The 24,047-nt window shown below is 40.1% G+C and overlaps 1 protein-coding gene across 4 annotated transcripts; it reads right to left on the minus strand.

Annotated features, from left to right (window-relative positions):
* Positions 1–1,309: 1,309 nt before the first annotated feature.
* Positions 1,310–24,026, minus strand: pfkfb2b (6-phosphofructo-2-kinase/fructose-2,6-biphosphatase 2b). Of its 4 annotated transcripts, none has more exons than XM_049572352.1 (16): positions 23,831–24,026; positions 20,673–20,820; positions 19,616–19,741; positions 17,825–17,921; positions 15,927–15,993; positions 15,638–15,712; positions 13,290–13,346; positions 13,009–13,133; positions 12,570–12,777; positions 12,117–12,263; positions 9,825–9,929; positions 9,597–9,720; positions 9,433–9,495; positions 9,281–9,345; positions 6,818–6,985; positions 1,310–3,564 (listed from the first exon to the last, which is right to left on the minus strand). In XM_049572352.1, the coding sequence occupies exons 2-16, from the start codon at positions 20,755–20,757 to the stop codon at positions 3,499–3,501; spliced, it is 1,578 nt and encodes a 525-aa protein (XP_049428309.1). In that variant the 5' UTR covers positions 20,758–20,820; positions 23,831–24,026; the 3' UTR covers positions 1,310–3,498. The 4 variants fall into 4 exon arrangements, with proteins under 4 accessions (XP_049428309.1, XP_049428391.1, XP_049428223.1 ...); XM_049572434.1 differs by lacking the exon at positions 6,818–6,985 and adding an exon at positions 4,027–4,049 and having other exon boundaries at positions 9,591–9,720; XM_049572266.1 differs by having other exon boundaries at positions 9,591–9,720.
* Between the last annotated feature and the right edge of the window lie 21 nt (positions 24,027–24,047).

Raw genomic sequence — 24,047 nt, forward strand, 5'->3', positions numbered from 1 at the left:
AGACATAACCATATCTAAGTTTGAAAAAGTGAAATTTCACCCGTTAAATGAACAGTTTGCACCAGATCCTGTAAAAAAAACCCATTAATTTCTGCGCTCCTGCATGACAATAGTGGATAAACCAAGGCTTTTCTCAACTCCAGGATTTCATCTGCAACTGAAAACTTTTAACTTTCAAACATAAAGTTATATGTGTTTAAAATACGCTGGCCCCCTGTGCCAAGTTACTGATATTATTTAGGGTGGTTGCTACTGCCACTGTTGCGAACGATTTATTAGGGAAGACAGTCATTATGCACATGTTGGTTATGTTGCCTCTGTGCACGCTGTGATGCGGGAGTGCATGTGATGTGTAGGCTAAATTTTGTTGGTTTGTGTGGTGGGGTGTGTGGCTGTCATACTGTACACCTAAATTAGCTGAAGTGCACACACAGTTTGTAATTAAGACAACTTGCATCAGATAACTAAGTATTTGTTTAAACTACTTAATTTTCTGTATGTAAAAATTTTTTTTTTTGAAAGTGAGGTCGATTGTGTTAAGCTGACGTACTTGCTAAATTAAGTTTACTTTATTTACCAAATTTAATTGACTTTACTTGGAAAAATGATTTGTTATGTACAAAAAATTCATACAAATTTATACGAAGACCAGTCTTGCTTGAGCTACATAATAATCTGATGCAAACAGTTTCCTTCATTATTTTTAAGTAGATCAAGCACAGTATTTTTTATCAGTGTGAAGAGGATTCACATTTTGCTTAAATTATTTCTGGTGGAGGGAGCGTCATGCAGTTTCCCTCAGTCATTCAGGAAGGCTCAAGGATAAATATTTGTAGCTTCAGGGAGGGCCAAGACAAATAACTCTGATAAATAAAGTACAGTTCCTAACATTGTTCTTTATTTAGTAGGCTATTTATGACTTTAACTGCCTTTGATGAACACCAATTCCCATAATCCTTGTGGGCTAGATGTCACGGCTAACACAAGAGATGAGTCCATGTGAGAGATGAGGGGTCGCAGCTCGCTCAGATATGTTTGTGACAATAGTTGTGATAACAGAGTTTTGTGGATACGGTCGAAACCGAGATATGACAACGTTCAGTACCCTCTCTGTTGTGCTTGTAGTTTTTTTCTGTGCTCACTAAGTATTTCCTCCTTAAACTTTATCAAAATCAAGGAACTTATAGATGATTTATATTTATTCATAGTTTCCTTAGTTAAAATTAGAGAGGTTTAAATTTCAAGTGTTGTAGTGGACGACAATTTATGTTGAAAATGGACAGTAAATCCAAGGAACACGTGTCAAGGGAATAAAACACATTTATTTGGTTAAGGAGCCATATAGCTACACGTTAGCTTCCAGTTCTTTAACACAAGCAGCCTAATTACACTTCTTTCTTACAGTTGACTGAATAATTTTGTGTTAAGTTTTCCACTCCAGTTATGGTGAGGTGTAAAGGAGGAGACACCAAGACCACCCATCCCAAACTGATCTGTCCCCTAATCATTAATTCTAATGCTCCTGATTGTCGCTCACGTCTAATATTGGCCTACTTTAGGCCTAATATCAAGCAAAGCAGTTTCTCCAGCTTTAGTTCAATTCAGTTGTAATTATATCCTCGTGAGACCCTGTGTCTTCACATTTTTGGTTTCCTGCACTGCCTTCTACTTCATTCTGCTTAACTTAGACCTGTTGTCCTCATTTGTGGACACTTTTTTGTGCCATCTAGTAATAATACACTAATCCATGTAAAAACAAGATGGCAGCCATCTCGGCCAAGTCAGTCTGCAGCCGATCCCGACACAAAAGTGGACAAGGTTCAAAACCTGACCACATTTTATGGTTGAATCTTGTTAATTTAAGATTAATAATGTTTGTAGTTGGATATGGCAACAAATTTGACCAATTTTCAGTGACAAGCCAAGACGCTGTTAATCAGCAAGTACTCATTTGAGGACATTGGGAATTTATCATCAGCTTACTGAAGGATATTTGAACTTTATTATCGGTGACAATGTTTAGTTTTTATACTTATCAGGTCCTACTGATCCAAAATAGCTAGGAGGAATAAAAAATGCAGACCAAATGAAAGTTCAGGTCTCAAGAGGATATATCCAAATACCACAAATCAAAATTTGCCTCAGCGGGCTTAACAACATACAACACCCTCTGTCCCTGCACCCTCAGAGCAGTTAAGGTAAAACCCTTTAATGGGGGAAAAAATATTGAGGGAACCTCAGACAGGCTAACTGAGGAGGAATCCCTCGCACAGGACAGACAGGCGTGCATTACGTAGATATCATGTGTATAGAAGAGACCAACATAATAATATTACAGTATAGACAATCCAAGAATTTTGAGACAATTTTGCATCGAACAACAATCACTTACATGAAGGCCAAGAATGATAAAACAACATCTAACAGATCTGCATCATTTCATCTGGAAGATATCATGTGCTGCAAAGATTCATGTGTGTCTCCAACATTCCCCTACAGGGGGAAAAAAAATGTCACTTCAAAATCCCCTGCTTAAAAGGCACCAGTAGGCTGCTTCCAGCAACAGTCAAATATTACAGTCAGAATGAAACTTGTACTGCTGTCTGTTATAAAGTAAAATAAGAGGATTTTGTGTTTCAAAAATGGATGACGTGAAGAGAATTTAAGGAGGAAAGATACATTTGCATAAAGCCGTTAAAATAAATGATAAGAAGAACACAAAGGTCAATAAATAGCGAACATTCCACTAACTTGTGATGCCGTTGTTGCACAAAATCCCTTAATAGAATATACAGGCAAGGAGAAGAAGAAGGGATTAACATTTAGTACACCAGTTTAATACATCAGATATGTAAATGGAAGTTTCCCTCTCTGCTGCTGGTTTACAGTTTGTCCAGCAATGTGGTGTTTTTATCTAACAACACGTAAAACATACACGGCTTCCAGAACTGAAGAAAGAACGTCAATATAGTATTTTCCCTTAAATCTAAACCAAATCAACATAAGACGTAACAGAGGATGCTAAGAATACATTTCAGAGGAACTACAGATTGTTTGCATGGCAGATGAGAGTATTTATATTATAAAAATATTTTACAGCATCTACTTCATAACAGAAAACTGGTTTTCATCATGATGCATAACTTGTTTTTGTTACATTCATACAGAGGAGCTAATACTATCAGTATACTTAGAGTTCAGTAAGGCATTGTCATATTTACAACAAGTGTTAGTTGCCTGTTTTTATTTTGGTTCATTGATTGATTTGTCTCACATGCAGAGAGTGTTTATGATACTAATGATAAGGCTTCAAGTTTATAGCCTCAACATGCAGAGTACGGTTTAACACAGATGTTGAGATAGATAGGAACAAAAAAATGACCTTATAGTCTGACCATCATCTCCAAGGATAAGGTTTAAAAAAAATGATTTGATTCATGTGTGAACCCGGAGCTTTCGCTCACATTGTGCCGTGAAGAAAGATGCTTTCATCGTCACTCAGAAGCGGACACAGTCACTAGATTCTTCGGGGCTGTCATAGTCGCCTCCTTCGCACAGGGATTCCTTCAAGAAAAAGAAAATGTTAGTGACGTCACGAATTAACACCTCACAGCAGCAGAGTCTAATCGAGGCAGCTAACAGCTTCTCAGGGGGCTCAGTAGGTCCTATTTGAAAAATTGGGTCATTATGTGAAACAGCCACATTGGTGGAGACTGTGCTTTAGCCCAAATGCTTGTGACTAATGTCTATCTGAATCAGATACACTTTATGTTTATGGAACTCAAATACCTTTATATGTCCTACATTATTTTCCCATTTTGAAAAATATCTAGATGTCTAACAAATACTATCATCAGAGAGTTTGAAGTGCAAAGGTGATGGAAGGTTAGAGAAACCCAAAGACTGAGAACCGTAAAAACATAACACTGTGACAACATATTCACATGGGTTACAATGACATGAGTTGAATTGTGGGAAAGAAAATGAAGGGCTCTGCTACATGTACGAAGTCTCCAGAATACTCACAGACAGCCGTTTCCTATCCGAGGCTGTAAGACAGGTGTACAGGAAGTGGAGAGAGACAGAGAGACAGAGAGATAGAAATGTGGAGAAGGGACTGAAGCACTTTACCAACAGGGCACGGCCAACAAATACACAACACATACAAATATGAATATGCATTTTTAAATTTTAACAGAATCTGTCATTTGTGTATTGTGTTGAATTCTCTCAAATTTTCGAGTTTTTTATTTAATGGAATCATCAGTGTAGATTTATGAAGGTTATAGTATATACTTAATATTGTGTACATCATCACTTGTAACCAGGCCTGTCACAATAACTACTGTAAGAGTCAAATATGTCATTCCACTCAGCAGACATTAATTGTATTTACTATAATGTACACAAGGTGGCGCTGTATTGATATGTTGAGCAGTAGTGTATGTAGTATGTGGTGCGGGACAGTGTGGAACATGCTGAAAGCTGTGTGTTTGGCTTGGATAAAAGATAAAGAAATGGACATTTATTCAACCTGTGTTTTGGTGGTATGAATAAATACGATGATTGTTCTGTAACTGGAACCTTCAGTTTATTGTCTGAACTCAACACAACCAAGGAAGCTGTGGCATCAACCGTCAGCCAGGTCAGGCCAGGTGAAACAGTCATGTAGCTGCAGGTAATAGGCTTAGCTCCTACAACTACTTTTGTTGGACGATATATTGTCCCAGAAATAATTGTGATAAACAATATTATTGAAATTTTAAGGGCCCACACATGCTGCATTTTTTGTGGCCTCAAATATTTTGTTTTAAATGTAGACACGTGGAAGACGCATTCAAAAGCGCCTGTTTTTCAGGGTGCAATGGCTGTACCCTGAGGTTTACAAAGTTCTACTTTTGAAATGCAGCATAAAATTGACAGTTACCATACTGTGTGCATTTGTTATCTACGTTATTGAGAAAAAAATGCAGCTGCACAGAAAATCTCCACTTCATTTTAGTTATTTACAAAAGGGAGACTTTTTACACATATTTCCATTAACAAATGGTTTCAAGTTTCAAAAATAGTAATAAAACATTTGTTTAAACAAAAAGAACCCTTCTGTTTTATTTCCTTTAAGTTTCATTCTGACCGATAATAATAGTAATTCCGTAATACCGCGAAACTGCAATATTTTCCGAGACGTGAAAATCTCATAGGGGCCCACTGCAACCCGACTCAGAGCTTTCCTACTGTCCTACAGACAATATATTAATGTACACTTTAAAAACACCTGGAAAAAGACAAGCACCAAACTCAGGATTTCTGGTGAGCAGGCTATAATATGTTGCTGTTTAGGGTTGTTTAACAACGTCAGGCACAACTCACCTTCACACCCTTAAAAGTTAGCACAAGAGTAGCGTTTAGCGCCCGACCTCATGTTTTCCCAAGTTGGTCTCACTCCTAACTTGTCAAATACCTACGGTCAGACGGACCCTCAAGCGGTGGTATGAGACACCCCGGGTGTTGGCATTTTTGACGTTTTGGGCAATTAACAAAGTAGAAAGAGCGAGAAAGTCCACATAGGGAGGGTAAACCCAGGACTTTCACCCAGGGGTCTGCTATTTGTGTCCCGTGTGGAACCAAAAGTCAATCAAATTATTTTAATAATGACATAGTATGGTAGTATGTGTAGCATACTACGGTAGTGACATTTATCATGTGACGTTATGTTGTAACCAAACGTATTTATTCCAAGCCAAACTTGATGTTTTTTCCTAAACCTGACCACGTTCTTTTATTGCCTAAAACAGAAGGAAGTAAACCTAAAAGTTTTATACCTACATAAGTTTAAGTTTGAAAAAGACTGTGGATTTAACGAGCAGAAACTGTACATTTCCTGTGAAAAAGGAAGTTTATTTTGAAAAGAGACGATGCATTTAACAAGCATGGCCTGTCACATGTGCTAGGTACCCTTTCGATGACCAAGAGTAAATTGACATCCAAAACTGAACCAGGAGTGTATCATAAATCATGCAATGTCATGTCATGTTTTGATGTAACAGGCCACTGACCAAGAGCCTGTATTTGACAAGTTGGGAGTGAGAGTGTGTTGGATTTCACGGCGGTAAAAGACCCGGCATGTGTCCCAGCCCTAAAAGACCATTTTATGCAACTGACAGAAATGATGTGTCTCAACATAGTTTTTTTTCTGTTCAATCATCTCGTGCTGGGAAAAATCTCTGAGGAGCTGCACTCAAGTCTTATAATAATCGGGAAACCCTGCTGTTTATTCTGGCATCATGTTGACTAAAATGTTTGTGCTCTTTTTTATGTAAACAAACAAACATATAAACCCAACGGCAATATTGTACGATAAATGAGCATGACCATTTTTGCCGACCTCCATAAGTTGATAATGTAATTATTATGACAGGCCTTATTACTAAATTCAGTACAAGACTTCTTTGATGTTTGTGTGTCTTTCGTGTCCCATAAATTCTAACTTGAAAAGGTAGACATGCTGTTCTGCATATTCAAGCTGGAGACAGCCCCGTGGTGAAGCAGAGGTCATGCAAACTTTGGAAACAGACAGACGCAACATAACAAGAGCAATCCATTCAAGACCCAAAACATGCCCTGAGAGAGACAGAGAGAGATAGAGAGATGGACTCCATGTGGTCATTTTCAACACAGACACTAAATCACCGAGAGGATCCAACACTGAGGCGAGGGAATGCCAAACACAGGGTTACAACTGTGGTGGTGGTGGGGGTGACTGATTATAGTTGACGGTGACTGATTTAGTGGGGGAGCCTGTAACTCTGGCACTAACTTGGCTTTGCCGTCCCTCTGGCATCAGAGCTGAAGGGGTGGGAGCGAGCGGGAGCCAGGGCTGGTTGCCCGCACTGTAGAGCCTGGGACGCTTGACCTGGTCGTGACTGGACAAGGGAGTGTAACTATTCCGCCGGTGTATGAGAGCAGAGTCCCTCGGGATTTTATCCTGGTAGGAGATGAAACACCGCAAGTGTTAAGGAAAAAGATCAGGGAACATAGAAGCACCCGGGGGACACCTGACCAGACAAAGCCAAGCAAACTAGCCGTCCTCTCCGCATGGATCCACAGCAACAGGTAAGACAACTGAAGCTGTTTTAAACCACATTAGTCCGCCACACAACACAAAACATTAATGAACTGTAACAGACTGTCCTGATCACACAAGAGACAGTGAAATACTTTAAAAATGGGACTCAAACACAGCAGTCTTTCACAGAGTATACATAATCTTAATATCAGGATGCAACCAGAACGATGGTAATGATTAGTTCAGCCAAGCAAGGTTGCAGGATCAGCCATTGCCTCCATCAAGGTAAAATAACACCAAATTAACAACTGACTTAACATTCATTTGCTCGCAGCTCAAGCCAGACTGAGTCATCAGGGTTAAAGATAACAGAACATAACATAACAGGGATAAAAGGAGTCAAAGGAAGCAAAGCCTCAAACAGGGGATAAAGTGCACTGAACAAGCAGACACAACAAACAATGAGCCTTTTAGATTTTGGATTAGATGTTGAGATAAGTTTTGATTAATTACTGTGTAAGTAATGCATATGTGATTGTGTTTGAAGCTTTACAAGGTAAGTTTATCATCATTTTTCAACTTGGACCCTATTGTCCCATGTTTTTGTGTCTAAGTGACTAATGGTATTTAAAATTGGTCCAGTATTGGGTGAGAGCGCTGCAGCCGGCAACCATGAAACAGGCTGCAATGTAATCACTTAGGACATGTTTGCACCATCTCTTTATGTCCATTAAAAGTCAGGTTTATATTCTAAGTGTCTAACAAGACTATGGAAAGGACCTTTTTGTTAAAGAGTAAGACTGTTTTTGTTTAACCAGAAACAACCTGGAAATTGTAATTGTGAAACCCATCAGACTCCACTTAAGACTGATTTTATCAGTACGTTTGAAACAAAATTAAACTCAAAAAAGCTGTCTTGCTTCCTCTTTCCACTGGTCCAACAATCACCAACTCTAGTTTGGTCAAAACTAAACTTTTAATTCACCCAGTTAAGCAGGATTCATACTTGTGTGTCAGCTCTATGTAAAGCCTATGTTGTAGCCTACGCACGTGTGAGCATTTATACTTGTACAGTGGTGTGTCTGTGTCACTCTGCAGTTACACCTCCAAAACACTAGCTGGCGGCGGAGTTTCTGTGAAGTGCTGTAAAGTGTAGTTGATTCAAAACACACACTAAACATGGCTTAATAGCGACAATTTCAAACACAAGTACACAAATCAGCTTCACTATAACTCACAGCATTCACAGACAAACACTTGTCTTTATCTGGACACATTTTCACCACAAATACAACATGCTAACGTTAGCCTAATGGCTAGCGGACTTTTCCTCTACTCCTATGAAACCAGGGACAACAGCAACATTTAACAAAGGTAACGTTACAAAATTCGGCTCCATTACAACTCACAAGGTTCACCGACTACACAGCTGTCTTATACTAAACACGTTTTCCAAACAAATATAACATGCTAACGTTTTTAGCACAAGCCTATGGCATTTTACGTTGTATAAATTAGCCTAGCGACTAGCGGAGATTTCCTCTGCTCATATGAAGCCAGGATAAATCAAACACAAGACTTAAAATGCTATTTTTGTGGAGACTTTATTGTCTTCACAATTTATTGTTTCTTATCTGTGAAATTAAAGTAAATAAAGCTTTGTTTCCACTGAGGGAAATGGTTTCAGCTTACAGAAATAGATATAGTAATAGTCATCGTGACGTGTAGTTACATATCTGGGCAAGTGCACATCCGGCAAAGCCATAGGTATGGTGTTGATTCGATGCAGAAGTACAAATCTCGCTTTAGATGTGTATACACATACACATCTATACATGCTTAAATGACTGTTTATTTAAATGGAGTCTGGTTTGTTGATGGCAATTTCAGAGCTGTTTCTCATAAAGCAAAAAGGATCTTACTCTTTAACAAAAAGGACTGTCTCTGTAAAAAGCCCCTCCATGATGCTGTCTGACTATAGAATACTAATGTGAGCCTGTTTCGGGGGACGTGGCCAAATTTACACTGCAGCCTGTTTTGTTGCTGCTGGCTCACTCAGTACTGGACCAATGTCAAAACTGTTGTCCCTCTTAGTCACTTAACTACAAAAACATGTGAATATAGGGTCCAGATTGAAAAATACCTAAGTCACACTTTAATTCAACCACACTACACAATAATGTGATTTTTCCAGCTCAATTCAGAGCGACTTACAAGAGGCCGGTCTCGATGAGTGTTTACTGCCTCCACATTAAGATAAAACATTTCCACTTTACAACCTAGAAGATAAAAGACAGAATACATTTAAACAAAACACGCAAAATCAGTTTTATGGTGTAATATTGAGAGCTAAGATAAAGACCTACCATATGCAACAGGGGTTAGCTTGAGTACTGTGTGGAGTGGACATTTCATGTATGGTAGATCTTCTACGGGATGAAGAAGAGAGTATACAAAATGTTATCACCTGCTGGTGTGATGTAGTAATATACTGTATGTGTGTGTGCACTTGTGTTTATGTGACCTGCACCCTTGTCCAGGAAGTAAGCCAGCAGACAGCGCATCACAGCCTGATGGCAGATGACCAACACGTTGCCCTGCCGCTCCAGCTCCATGATAACTGGTTCCAAACGCTGGACGAGGTCTTGGTAGGACTGAAGGAGAAAGAGGAGAGATTATTTTAATTACCCTGCAGATGTTTGAATAAGATGAACAAAGGTTACTGAAACAAAAGTATGGAAGGAGTGTGTCAGGTCACCTCTCCTCCTGGGTAGCGGTAGTGGTACTTGTCCTGGTCCCTCAGAGCAAACTCCTCTGGGAATGTGGTCTCGATCATATCATAAGTCATCTCCTCACACACACCCTGGACGAGAATGACAGAGTGTTTGTTTCAATGTCAAAAGCACAAGTAAAAAAGTTGGATGGAAGCTCCTTCACCACACACAAAACTGATGACACAATTGATTACACGTGTGGTGCAATCATATTTATTTCCAGTATATTGTCTATATAATCTTTAGTCTATGAATTACAAAATCTATGAAGCCCTGGTAGGAGGCCCTGAGGCAGACCCAAAACACGCTGGAGGGATTATATATCTCATCTGCCCTGGGGCCGCCTCAGGATCCCCCAGGAGGAGCTGGAGAGCGTTGTCTGGGGTACTTTGCTCAGCCTGCTGCCCCCGCGACTCAGCCCAGATAAGTGGATGAAAATGGATAAATGGATGGATGATGAGGCAGCTTTCTGTTGTTATGCACCAAAGGTTTGGAACAAACTCCCATTACAAAAAGTCATCTCTGTGGATAGCTTTAAGAAATGGATCAAACCCTATTTTTATGATCTCAACTCTATTTAATGACTCTTTTCTCTAACATCAGTTATTTGATGTTTCTTTTATATTTCTTTAACTTGTTTTATGGTCTTTATAACTTAATATTGTTGTTACCGTTGTTTTTATTACTAGTATTATCCTTTGTTTTTATCCCTATAGAATTTTATTTTATTGTTTTCGCTCCTCATGTCTCCTGTTTGAACATCAGTGTTATTAGTTTGTTTCTCTTGTAAAGCACTTTGAGCTGCATTGCATGTTATGAAAGGTGCTATAAAATAAAGTTTATTATTACTAGTCCATAACCATTGGTAGCTTTGTCACCCTCTACCTATGCCAATTCTTCAATGCCTATATGCAGTTTCACATAGATTGACCACGTCAGTGAGTAGAAAAACGTGGGACTGACAGAATGACTGACTGACAGAATGACACACTGACAGTTTCCGTGATTATGTACAGCATACCATACCATGACTTAGTCATACCAAAAATTAGAAAATGTTGTTATAGCGCCACCCAGTTGCCAATTAGAGTTAAATTTCTCCAGTCATCTTGAGGCGTCCTGTTCTACATATCTACCAAGTTCAGTAAAAATCCATATGGCGGTTAGGCCTAGATAAGAAATTAGCTCTCTAGCGCCCCCATTTTGTTTGATGGGGTCAATAATGGAGGGGTCCCCTCAGATTATGTGTGGTCATATGCCTACAAAGTTGCGTGGTGATGGGTGAAACCCTTGAGATGTTAAACACCTTTATGTGATGAGCCACGCCCTCCGCAATATTCATTGCCTTATAGAAGCTCAGTTTTACTAAGTTTTCCAACTTTTGCCAAGAGGGAACTTTAAATATTGGTCCCTAGATTATGTTCACTGAGTTTCATGCAAATTGGTCAAACTTCCTAGGAAGAGATCGATTTTAAGTGTTTTTCAAAAAATTCAAAATGGCGGAAAATCTCTATAACCGGAAGTTATGGGTTCTTGAGGCAAATGTGTTCCTCATGAGGAGAGGCATCTCTGTGCAAAGTTTCATGTCTCTACGACATACGGGGCATGAGATATGCCCATTCAAAGTTTGCAATTTCAATCGGTTGCTATAGCGCCCCCCTTTGGCCAATTGATGTAATATTACTTCATTCGCATCCTCCCATGACCCTCTACCACTGTGCCAAATTTCACATGGACTGACCAAGTCAGTGAGGAGAAAAACGTGGAACAGACACACAGACAGAGTTTTCGTCATATAGTAAGATTATTATTATTATACTTATAAAGTACCAGCTTTAATCACTCTCAGTCAGTATGTCCATCCTGATGAAGATCCTGTAGGGTCCAAACCAACTGGTGTTTTAATTAATATGCTTTGTGCAACCGGCCTGCTCCTTATGAAGATATAAACGGCTCATTCTAAGCTAACAAAAACAATACAATTCCCAGTTTCAGGTAATTATTCACTAATGAAAACATAATTCTGAATATTATATTAAGTACGATTTTCAGTGCAGGACTTTTCCTTGTAACAGAGCACTTTTACAGTGTGGTTTTGGTACCTAAATGATCTGAATACTTCCTCCATCACTGGTTCTGTGTTACTGTCAGGAAGCTCCCTTCCCCTCACTGAAATGTCTCAGATAAACATCCAAAATACAGTTTCTCTCTATCTAAACCAGAGCTCTATGGTAAGTAACGGTATGTAATGATTGTTTAGTGATGAGGGTACTCACAGCATCGATCTCATTGAGTATCTTCCACTGTTCATACGGGACACCCAGCTCCTCCGCTGTCTGGATGGTTCTTCTCAGCTGGCTCGTCCACACCTTCAAATCTGACAGGCTGTGCTCCTCGATGAAATCTCGTAGGGCATGGGAGAACTGGGATGTGAGAGAGACATGAGAGGCTTCCAATAATCTGCCTGTTCATCATCTATCCATCATTAATTCCTTAATATTTGTAAAGGTGTTTCTGCTTCATTAGATTCATGTTCAGTGGATTGAGAGAAGAAAATGTGAAATGCAGAGGATTAAGTGTGATAAAGGTCATAACTCTGGTGTTCATAATATTGTAGTTAAGTACACCTTCCTTATCCCACTGAGCTACCTCCCAGAGAGAGGCTTGTAATTGGGTTTTAAGAAGACGCTGGCTTTGCACTTCATAAAACGAGGATTATGAAAGAGAACCTGTTTCCCTCGAGGAGAAAGTTCCGAGTCTCCTCCGATGCGGCCTTCGACGTTGTGGTTGCTCTCTCCGTGCCGACACAGGTAGATGGAGTGAGAGTGAACATGGATGTTCATGAGGTAGTAGACGATCTTACTCTGGATGTAGTCCTGCACCCGGTTCACCAGGAAACGCCGGCCCACGTTTATCACCTTGATGAAGGATAGGTCCCTGCAGGAGCCAGTGAATCATACAGGTGAGTCAAATGGATGTTTACTGTCACCATCTAGTGTTTGATATATGTACTGCAACTGTGATGCTACAAGATTATGTATAGAAGTTGAAACATTTTTACTACTTTGTTAAAAAACATCCAAAGGTAAGTTTTATATGAGTAATCTCACAATGTGTTTTTAATGTAAACAATATTAAATCACGTCCTTGGATCTGTTCGGTTCTTACCTGTCGTAATCGTCAGGATCTAATGGTTGGTAAGTGACCTTGTAGCACTCGATTCGTTTGAGGAAGTCATCCATTACCCTCTCTCTGTGTCTCTCGGGGTAGTCTGGACTGGACACTTTCACTTCCTGTTACAGTTATTCAGCATATTTAAACAATGTGAGCAAGCACGCCAGTTCTTATGCAACACCATAGACGGTGTGAATATTAATAGATTATGAGTGTGACCCAGACGACAAGTCACGGTCACACGTGAAAGTGTCGTTGGTGACATGAGATCATACCAGAATATTAGCAGCAATGACCTCTGGGTCGTCACACACCGACTCCACAAAGAACACCTGTTGGAAAGACGCAGCAAACAGGGTCGTCATGTGCAAGAGCTTCTTGTGACTTGGGACTCTTCTTAATCGAATCAACACCACGACATGCTATCAGCTGTTTCCTCGTCTGAGATTAAAGGTACCCTCTGAAGTTATGTTTACATTTGTGTCTCTTACCAAATTAAATTGTGTGTATTCTTGATACCTATTGTTGATTGAAAGTCTTTCATTATTAAGTATATGCAAAGCTGACATGCACACAGCTATCTCCTGCGTGATGAGGAGACACAATCAAAATGGGACCCAACTCCTCAAAACATTTCTCCATAGCTCTACTAGTGGTTGAAAACTCCACAGGGTACCTTTAACGTCAATATGAGATTTAAAAAATGCCTTTTTAACCCTTTTAGATCACACTACTAGATACTGTTCACCTATTTAACGATATAAAAAGTCATTTTTCTGCAGGCTGACGCAGACGTTAGCATTGCCCCGGTTCCCTTGACAAATAGCCTATGGGATTTTTCCATTGGATTTTGGATTATTGCGGAAAATAAGATCTGTGGCACCCAAACGAACACCACTTTCATGTTTATTGAAGCCTATAAACGGCTATAAAATGAACTACAACATGGTCGCATGACTTAAAGTCGCCACAACAAGGTTGTAAAGCCGGGTTCGGCGTGATGATGTTTTGTGGTCTCACTTAGCCACATGTTAGCAACTGCCTTTTTTAAGACATGCAGAAGCTTCAAAATGAACGAGTGGGGTACTTACTGACGCATTTTATGTCACAGAATAAAAACTGAAAGTCTCTTAAGCTTGTGTTAAACACAGACCTCATTTCAGGCATCTAACCAAAAACCCATTAAAAAAAAATTCACTGACGAGTTAACTGGGAGTGGGTTTCTCTGGGTTTTCGGACTCATTCCTGCAGCACTCTACACCAAAAAATACACCCAAAAAATCAATTCTTGTATCAAAATCCAATTATGTTTTCCTCCTGTAGATCTAAATATGATGTGTGCTTACGTCAGCTAGTACCAACCAGTTTCAACCATTAATATCATGACATCCATCCATCAATTAATATGCAACTTTTAGCCGCACAGAGCTAAGATTAGGTTAGCTAGCTAACGTTAGCATACAAGACAGCTCCAGACTATGCACACGACATTTTGCAGAGGACATGGAGCATACAACAATGGACTTGGTCTCTCTCTCCTTGACAGATGCTACTGTGGTAAATGGTAAATAGACTACACTTGTAGCCCCTTTCTAGTCTTCAGACCACTCAAAGCACTTTCACACTACAAGTCACATTCACCCATTCACACACTGATGGCTGAGGCTACCATACACTACTCAGTAATCATTCACACGCTCTCACACACTGATGGAACAACCACGGGGAGCAATTCAGTATCTTGCTCAAGGAGACGTCAACATCTGGATTGGAGGAGCCGGGGATTGAACCGCCGATCCTTCGATTGGTGGACGACCCACTCTACATCTTAGCCACAGCCTATCCTGACATTAACGTTACACACATAGACATATACCTTTCTATATACCCCACCTGCCTATCCTGTTTCAACTGGAAATACATCATGATACTGACGCTATATACTCTCAAAACGTCATTTCATCTGGACTTTAGGAGCATTAACTAAACCGATCAATGCTTAACTGATATTAATGAGTATCACAGCCAACATTTGTATGTGGGGCCCATGTGGGTAGTAAGTGGGGCTGAAAAATGGGCTGTCCACAGGATCCGTACCGGCCTGATGACATTTGCCCACATGGGTGGGTTTACCCAAGTGGGCCCCAGATAAGATGCCCATTTTGGACCCATACCCACTTTGTACTCAGGTAGCCCCAGCATGAGTCATGTTGGGCCCACTTGGGCAAACCCACCCATGTTGTATATTGGCATGGGGCCAATATGGAACACATGGACAACCCAATATAGGGCCTATTTTTCAGCCCATTTACTACCCACATGGGCCCCACATACAAATGTTAGCTGGGATGTTCACTGACTTTATTACTCCTTTCTTCACGTGCTACCGTTGTGCCACACGTTAGGGTGTCACAGACACACGTGATGATGTCTTTAAACCAGCTGACTCTAAATAATCTTGGGAGATGAAGGATAAGTATTTAATATGCCACTATCTTGAGACCACTTGTGGCCACAGTGGCGTCTGTTCAGCACAAGTTATGTAGTCTCACTTCAAGTAAACTGTGCAGTGTTTAAATATCCAAGGAGAATTTAAACATTCAGTAACATTTTCTAATCTTACCTTGAATGCATTCTCCTTCACAAAAGCTAGAATGAGGTCTCGCCGCTCTCTTGTTGTGTTTGTTGCATCAAAGACCTGATAAAGAAACAGACAGGAGGAAAAATATTTCTCATGTATAATGTGGGCGTTCTGTGGTGAAATGTTTGGAGGCCAGTTTAGGATTAAGGCTGTTGTAATGCCAGATGTGTTTCTGTTCCAAATGAGTCATAGATAGATAGACAGATAGATAGATAGATAGATAGATAGATAGATAGATAGATAGATAGATAGATAGATAGAAAGGACTTACCGCAATCTGACCTCCTTCTTTTGACAGGTACGCCTTCACATCCTGCAAAGCTACCAGAGCACACTGCCTGGGGGAGAGACAGAGACAACATGGAAACAGTTCTCTCTGAGAGTCTCAGCCTGCTCTCTGGCTCTCATTCACTAAAACCTACACTCATTTAAATTTACATTACATGTGTTGTTTCATAACTGACACGCGAAATGTCACAAATCAGGAATTATTAAAAGATCAGTTATCTCAAATTACAAAAAACAACATTTTCCAGTCTCCCTCTAGTGGTGTCAAACCACGGAGACAGTTTATATGTTATGTGCCGAGGTTGTGAGATATCCACCCATGAGATTTCTGCTGCAACTTCAATAAAAATGAGGAGTGTAGAATTGAACATGTTGGTTGGTATGGTTTTCAGTGGGACTATTCTTCTGGCTCATTCATTCATTTTCCATAACCGCTTATCCTGTTAGGGGTCACGAGGGGGCTGGAGCCTATCCCAGCTGATATCGGGTGAGAGGCAGGCTACACCCTGGACAGGTCGCCAGACTATCACAGGGCTGACACATAGAGACAGACAAGCATTCACACTCACATTCACACCTACGGGCAATTTAGAGTCACCAGTTAACCTGCATGTCTTTGGACTGTGGGAGGAAGCTGGAGCACCTGGAGAAAACCCACACTGACACAGGGAGAACATGCAGACTCCGCACATAAGGCTCCCCCACCCTGGGTTCGAACCAGGAACCCTCGTGCTGTGAGGCGACAATACTAACAACTGCACTGATGAGTAATATTTTTTGGGGCTTGGTTTAGTCCACTTGGAGGGCAGATGGGTGAGATTTACTGAACAGAATGACACTTAATTTTCCAGTTGTGTTAAAGAAACAGTTTGACACTTTGGGAAATGTGCTTCTTTGTTTTCTTGGTGTGAGAAGATTAACACCACTCTCTTTTCTGTAGGATCTATATGAAGCTACAGACAGAAGTGAGTTAGCTTATTTTAGCATAAAGACTGAAACTGCGAAACAGGTAGACTGCCTGAGCTCTAGAGCTGCTGATCATGGATACATAAAGAGAACTGGATGCAGCATTGGAGGCAGGGCCTTGTTCCTCCCTATGAAAGCTGCTCAGGTATGCATAAAGCAAAAACAAGTTCATCTTTCTGGGGATAAAATCCCATCAATCTGGTCACCAACTCTCATTTTACTCTCAAAACGAAAGCAAAAAGGTGTATTTCACAAAATGTGGAACTACTCCTTTAATCCCCACCCGGCTGATACTTCCAATAGCAAAATGACAGCATTATTCAGAGTTACTGTTTGACTCAGATACTGAAGCGACAGCCTGGATTCTGGTGGGCTTGTGTCAGCTTCAGACTGACAGCAGCAGCTTGCTTAATATCTAGGTCACGATTGAGCACTGGGATGCTGTCAGAGAGCCTGTCGCATTTTCATGATAGCCACGAACAACAAAGTCTATTTCAGTTACCACGCCTGGATAAGACCGTGAAGGAGACAGACAGTTATACTCTCTATTTTATAAATCTCTGGAGAAATCAGCAGTGGTTTACAGCTGATCTAAATACAAATGAATAACTAGAATTTGGAGGTGATACGTGTGTCTGTGTCTGCACATTAACTACAGATTAATGTCAGTTTAAGGTAGTATAAAAAAACAGCGCTGACCACAACTGAATATCGACTGCAGGCCCAGAAACAGCTTAGTCATTGATGCAGCAGTGGAGGCTGCAGAATACCAAACAGACCTGTGTTGACTGGGAGGAAATGTTACAGACGGTGGAGATGCTACAGCCTCCCTTACTAATAGATACATAAGTGAATGTCCTCTATAATGACTGAATGAAAGCACATTATGAGGGCTACTGTTAAAGTGGAACTTACTTCCTTATTTTCATGGCCTCCTCATTGTCGTGGCGGAAGAAATCATAGGACTTATAAGATCTGACAGCCTCTCTGCGGTACACGCCCAAGTTGAACACTGCAAAATAAACAAATGGACATTAACATACTGTCCTCAGTGTGTCACCTCAGTGAAGTCACCGATGAGGTCGTTTTTTATAAGCACCTACAATTATTACAACCTAACTGATGTTAAATTTAGTCTCCTATTCTGAGATGCTCTGACATACAGTACATACATTTAACTGAACATGTTGTGTCGTGCGGGGTGAGTGGAGTGCAGCTCACAACAATACAGAGAATGTTCAGACCTTTACCGTTCAGTATTTAAAGATCAAGTTAGTGTCCTGATTTCACAACCCTCTTCCATCGGCAGGTTAAAGGAACAGTTCACCCCAATGCAAAAATACATATTTCTCCCCTTATCTGTAGTGCTATACATCAGTCTAGATTGTTTTAGTGCGAGTTGCAGAGTGTTGGAGATATCAGCTGTAGAGATATCTGCCTTTTCCCCAATATAATAGAACTAGTTGGCGCTCATCTTGTGGTGCTCAAAGCTTTAAACAATACATTTGAAAAACTCAACAGCAATGTCCCTTTCCAGAAATCATGACCCGGTTACTCAAGATAATCCACAGACCTTGTTGTGAGCAGTTTCATGTAGGAACTATTTTCTTTCAACCAAACTACACCTGCCAACTGTATCACTGTGCAGAAGGAAGTGTGCATCTACTCATGGACAAGAGGTTCGTGCTTGTGACAGTGTGAGATGTAAACATCAATGGCGTCTTCCTTGGCTGAGCTGTAACGCTAGTTAGCTGAGTGGTGCTAGCTGAGCTAGCAGTGGATGCAAGCTTTCTTCTGTGTGGTGATATGGTTGGCAGGTGTAGAATGAAAATAGTTCCTACAAGACAGTAGTTCCTAACTGGTCCAGCCACGGGGTCCAAATTTCTCTGTAGTCATTAGTTTAAGATCCACGCAGTTTAATGTTTTCAGCATCATACTTGCGTTTCACCATGTCATTGAGCTAGTTTTCTGTCTCTGTCAAGTAGCTGTCCGTTAGTCACTCACTCTACAGCAGGATAAGGCACTTCAAAATAGAAGCCCTGTACCAAAAATTCACTGTACAGAACGGACACGTTCGTGAGTCACTTGCAGTCCATTTAGAATGGACCTGTGACCAACTTTTGGACTGCGACCCACCATTTGGGAACCACCGCTCACAACAAGGTCATGATTTCTGGAGAGACAAATTGCTGTTGAGTTTTTCAAATATATTTTTGGTGTAGATGAGTGACATCTAGTTCCATTATATTTGAGAGAAGGCAGACATTTCTACGGCTGATATTTCCATCACTCGACAACTCACACTGAAACAATCCAGACTGATAAACAGCACTACAGATATGAGAAAAAAAATATGTCATTTCGATTTTGGGGTGAACTGTCCCTTTAAGCCAGCATGTCTGCCAAAGAGCCAACAAGTTCTCCTCCAGATATTGATGAGGTTGTCTGAATGTGCTTCATGTAAAATCCAATTTAAAATATTGATTTAAACTTGCTAAATATGGCACAGCAGTTTGTACACCACAATATACTGCAGTTTTGAATTAAACATGGCACCCACTTTGAAAAGAAAAGAGTTCAAGAAAAGATGGCATATCAAGTGTAATTTAGAATATGTGCATGTGTAAACTCTATAAGAAAATTACAGTTGGGATGAAATTAAAGACACTTAAACAGATTGTTGTCACATATCATGCGGTAGGCTACCTTTGGTTGGGACTCCGATCCAGTTGAGGTAACGTGTGAGTTTCTTTGACATGTACGTCTTCCCTCTTGCAGGCAGGCCGATCATTACGATCATTGTTGGAGAGTTTGTCATGTAGGAGGCCCACGCTGCACAGGAGACACACATATGTCTATCAAGCACACTGTTAGAAACCATACACGCTTTCATGCATACCTGTTGAAAGCGCATCCCCCAGAAACATTCTCCATTTCAATACTTCCACTTTCAATAGCTTACATTAATTACATTACTAGCAGACTGCATCAAACTGTGTCCCCTAACAAGCGTCTTGTCAAGTTAGGGAAGACAACTTGTAGAATCAGTGCTTTCATCATCAGTGGATGTCTCCCCACTGCAGTTTTTCTGTGCAGCCCCTCACTCATATGCTGGCCCCCTAAATTTGCAGTCAGCCATCAAAACTTTGAGCAGCCATGGTTTTATGGAAACACTATCTGACCCTCTAATGTTAATCACCTGCATGAGAAAAGATAAAAACGTTGCATAACAGGCAGAGATTTGATTAAAATAAATGTAAATTTATTGCCTTGGAAAGTCGGGCTGTATCTCAGCATAACCACTGAAAGCACTGCATCAAACGTGCAGTTTGTTGCCATCCTTGGAGAACAAAGATAATTTAATAACTAGGCCATTTGTGTACTGGACAAAAATAAATGTCTCTTCAGACACAAATATCGTCAGTGGGCTGGGATCAAAGACAAGGTCTGAGGAAATTAGACAAAGAAATGACCTGGGAGAGAAAAGCAATTTACTCAAAGAACAGTGGGAACCACAGAAGGTGTCACATACTCTTCTTTTTCGCCTACAGAGATTCACTTTTTAATGCCTGTCTTTTGCAGGTTGGAGTCTAAGTGAAGGAGCTGTAGTGTCTCACAGAGGTGATTTAGAGACTATTGGTGAGTTAAGCCCAGCGTGAACAGCACAAGGTGTTACGTTGCACTGAAGTGCACCTTTAGACTCTTGAAGCAGTCATGCAGAACAGCTCGTTCACATCTAATTATTGTGGGAAACTTTACTTACAGCATTTCTTCTCGTACGTTCTCAGGTCTGTTTTCTTGGCTTCTGCTGAGTTTGCAGAGCCGTTGTCTAAGTGAGTGCTCGACATGGTGGAGTCCGGTTTGAGTCAGAGATGAGCTCTCGTTCTTAGACGGGCATCATCCACGCTGCTCTGAAACACAGGAGTCAGATACATGTCATGTTTTAGAGTTACTTCCAGTGGTACTCAAGAACTGTACTTAAGTACAATTTTGACATACATGACTTGAATATGTTTATTTTATGCTACAGTTCAGAGGGAAATACTGCACTTTTTATTCAACATTCATTTGACCTTTAGTTTCTTTTTTTACCAGGGGTGGAAGAAACAAATACTCTCGTTAATGTATAACAAAGTCGTTTTTGTGTACTTCTACTTTTTTCAGTATCTCAAAAAAAGGGTAATTTTACTTCTTTTAAAATACTTAACATAACAATTATTGACACAAACAAAAGGATGAAAAAGTCCCGACGATCAGTGTGACAGTGGAACAGAAGACAGCGTGTGCCTGCGGCTTTAAGAGGCGACAGAAATAAACTTCACTGCTTCTGTGGACATAAAGGGTGTTGCTGCTGATGTTGCTCAACTTGAGTATAAGCTGACATTAAATGCATTTTTTTGTCACTCAAAGGTGTTTTTTTATTTTAACAGTAGCATCATATCACCATCAGGGGCAGCATAGTGGTGGGAAAAATGGGACTGATTACCCAGGGACCTAGTGGGAAAAGGGGCCCTCAAAAAGCCTGGAATAAATGATTGGTTTTGTTTGCAAGATTTAATTTAGGGAATAGGTGCTGTACTTAAATTAAAGTGGCTGAATAATCTGGTTAAAAAATGGCGAAGGCTCTCCCAGGCCTCTATATTACTTATACTACTACATATAAACAAAGTACCAAAAGTAAAAGTACTCCTCATGCAGAATGTCCCATTTCAGAGTATCATATTTCATATTATTGGATTATAATTATTGATGCATTAATGTGTTTATGACTTTAATGTTACAGCTGGTAAAGATGGGGCTTATTTTCATGACTATTTCCTGCCTGTTAATTCCACACACTGTAAAACTTCAATTAAACACCCAGTCCATTTCACTAGCCCGGTGTGGCTTCACATTTTAACAAATAAACGCGTGTTTCAATTAGACGCCTGATCTGGTTGCAAAGCAAATTGTTTCTTTTTATAGAAGATCTTCAGATGTTAAAAACGGGTTGTTCGCTACCTCAAATTATGTGTCCATTCCTTACTACTCTGTAAGTTATTCATATTCCTTAAATCTGTAGGGGTCCTTAGATCAAAAGAATCAAAAGTGTTTTTGATGAAAATTTATCCAAGTTATGAGGATTGTTTTAACAGGATAAAGTGGTGTTGTGTTGGTGCTGTAATCCTCGAGTGCCGTAAATAAAATTAAATTAATTATAATTTATATATTATCTGAAGCCTAATTTGTAAACAAGTAATATTCATGCTGGTAAATAAATACTTTGATTGTATTTCTTGATCTTTACTGATTAAAAGTTTTTTGTAAAAGGAATTTAAGGTCTGTCCCAAATATAGGCCTGTTGATTTCAGAGATTTAAGCAAAAAACAGCCTGGGCTATTAACTTAAATTTTATGGTATAATAATATCTCCTAATTTATAAATTGATTCGTATTTTGTATGAATAAAATAAATCTGAAAAGCAACTAAAGCTGTCAGACAAGTATAGTGGTGAAAAAAGAACAGTTTCCCTCTGACATGTAGTCGAGTCGCAAAACTGAAAATGACAACACTCAAGTTAGGTTCAAATACCTCAAACTGTCCTCAAGTATAGTACGGTAGCTGCTCTGCTGCAGATAAAAAGTCTCAGCAGAGAATCCTAAAAACTAAAACATCATACACCATCTCCTTCACCTCTTGCAGAAAACACATAACATTCTAAAAGACTCATTCCATCCTGCTCATCACGTTTGAACTGTTGCCCTCCAAAACACGCACCACAGAACAGTACACATTAACAGTCTCTACCCTAAACCCATAACCACACTATGAACTGAGGTGAACCTACTGAGACACAGTACAGTTATTTTTCTGGAGTGCAATAGCTTGTTTTATGTGCAATAACATGCATTTCATTTTATTGACTTATACAGGGAAGGAATTAAACGTAACACTGTGTGCTACAGTTAAAACTGGTCTGACTGTAGGATTTAAATCAGGGGTTGCTGGAGTGTCCTTCCATCAGATAGGGTTCACATTCATGTTTGAAATGTGTAACAGAGGTTATTGCTCTGATGTAGTGTGGTGTGTCGATCCAGATCTTAGTGTAAGTGTGACAAAATGATCCATATGCATGGGCACTTTTTTTTATTGTCTGATTTTAACTGCACATGTTGGCAATGAGTGTATCTACGATTGTGTAGAAGATGAGTAACTATTTATTAATTATTGTTCTATATGAGCCCTGTCCTTGAGTGTACCTGAATTTCTTTGTATGTTTTTCCTTAGGTGATTTTGTCATCTACTTAATTGTCAAAAATTGTACAATGACATTAAAGAAATCTGAATCTGTACTGGAGTAAATGTACTCAGTTACATTCCATCACTGATAACATAGTATTTTAAAAGGAGCCATCCTGTATTAGGAGTATTTTTACTTTTGATACTCTGAGCATATTGAGTATAACACTTCTGTAGGCTACTTTCCCTTACATAACCTTTTAAATTCAGGACCTCTACTTGTAATGGAGTATTTTTAGCCTGTGGTATTTCTACTTTGACTTGAGTAAAGGATCTGAGGACCTCTTCCACCTCTGGTTACTGTCCTCACTAGCATGCATCCCTGCTAAAACATAATCCTGCACACACAGCTCTGGCTTCTCTGACATATATTTGTTATGGTATGTCTGTGTATCCCTGCTAACATGAACCAGAGGAGCAGCGGATGAGAATGCGCCGCCACATCACCTCCCAGCTTGGTTACAGCTCTGTATTTACAAAGCCACACATGAGCAGGCAGCGGTTTTCTCTCTGACCGGGGTGACTGAGTTCATGCAGCATGAAATCTAACATGAAAATGCAGCTATGAGATAATCCACCTCGGACATAATCCACACAGGACGCCTGTCTGACAGCATCATATCCTTGTTATTAATTTATTACCTTATTGGTATGGAAATGAGTCCTCCCGGGCAGAGAGCCGCAGCAGACGCCGGTAAAAACAGTCGGTCGGCTCAGGGATCCGCCGGACCGAGTGAGCCCGCAGCTGCGGCCGGAGGAGCCAGTGTACTCGGCCTGTCCTTGGCTGCTGAGGTGCCTCCTCGGCCGGCTGGTGTCCTTCCAAGCTGGAGGTGTGCCTCTACGTCATATTTTTTGTTCC

Source organism: Epinephelus fuscoguttatus, linkage group LG1 (assembly GCF_011397635.1).
Source record: "Epinephelus fuscoguttatus linkage group LG1, E.fuscoguttatus.final_Chr_v1".
Classification (NCBI taxonomy): Eukaryota; Metazoa; Chordata; class Actinopteri; order Perciformes; family Serranidae; genus Epinephelus; species Epinephelus fuscoguttatus.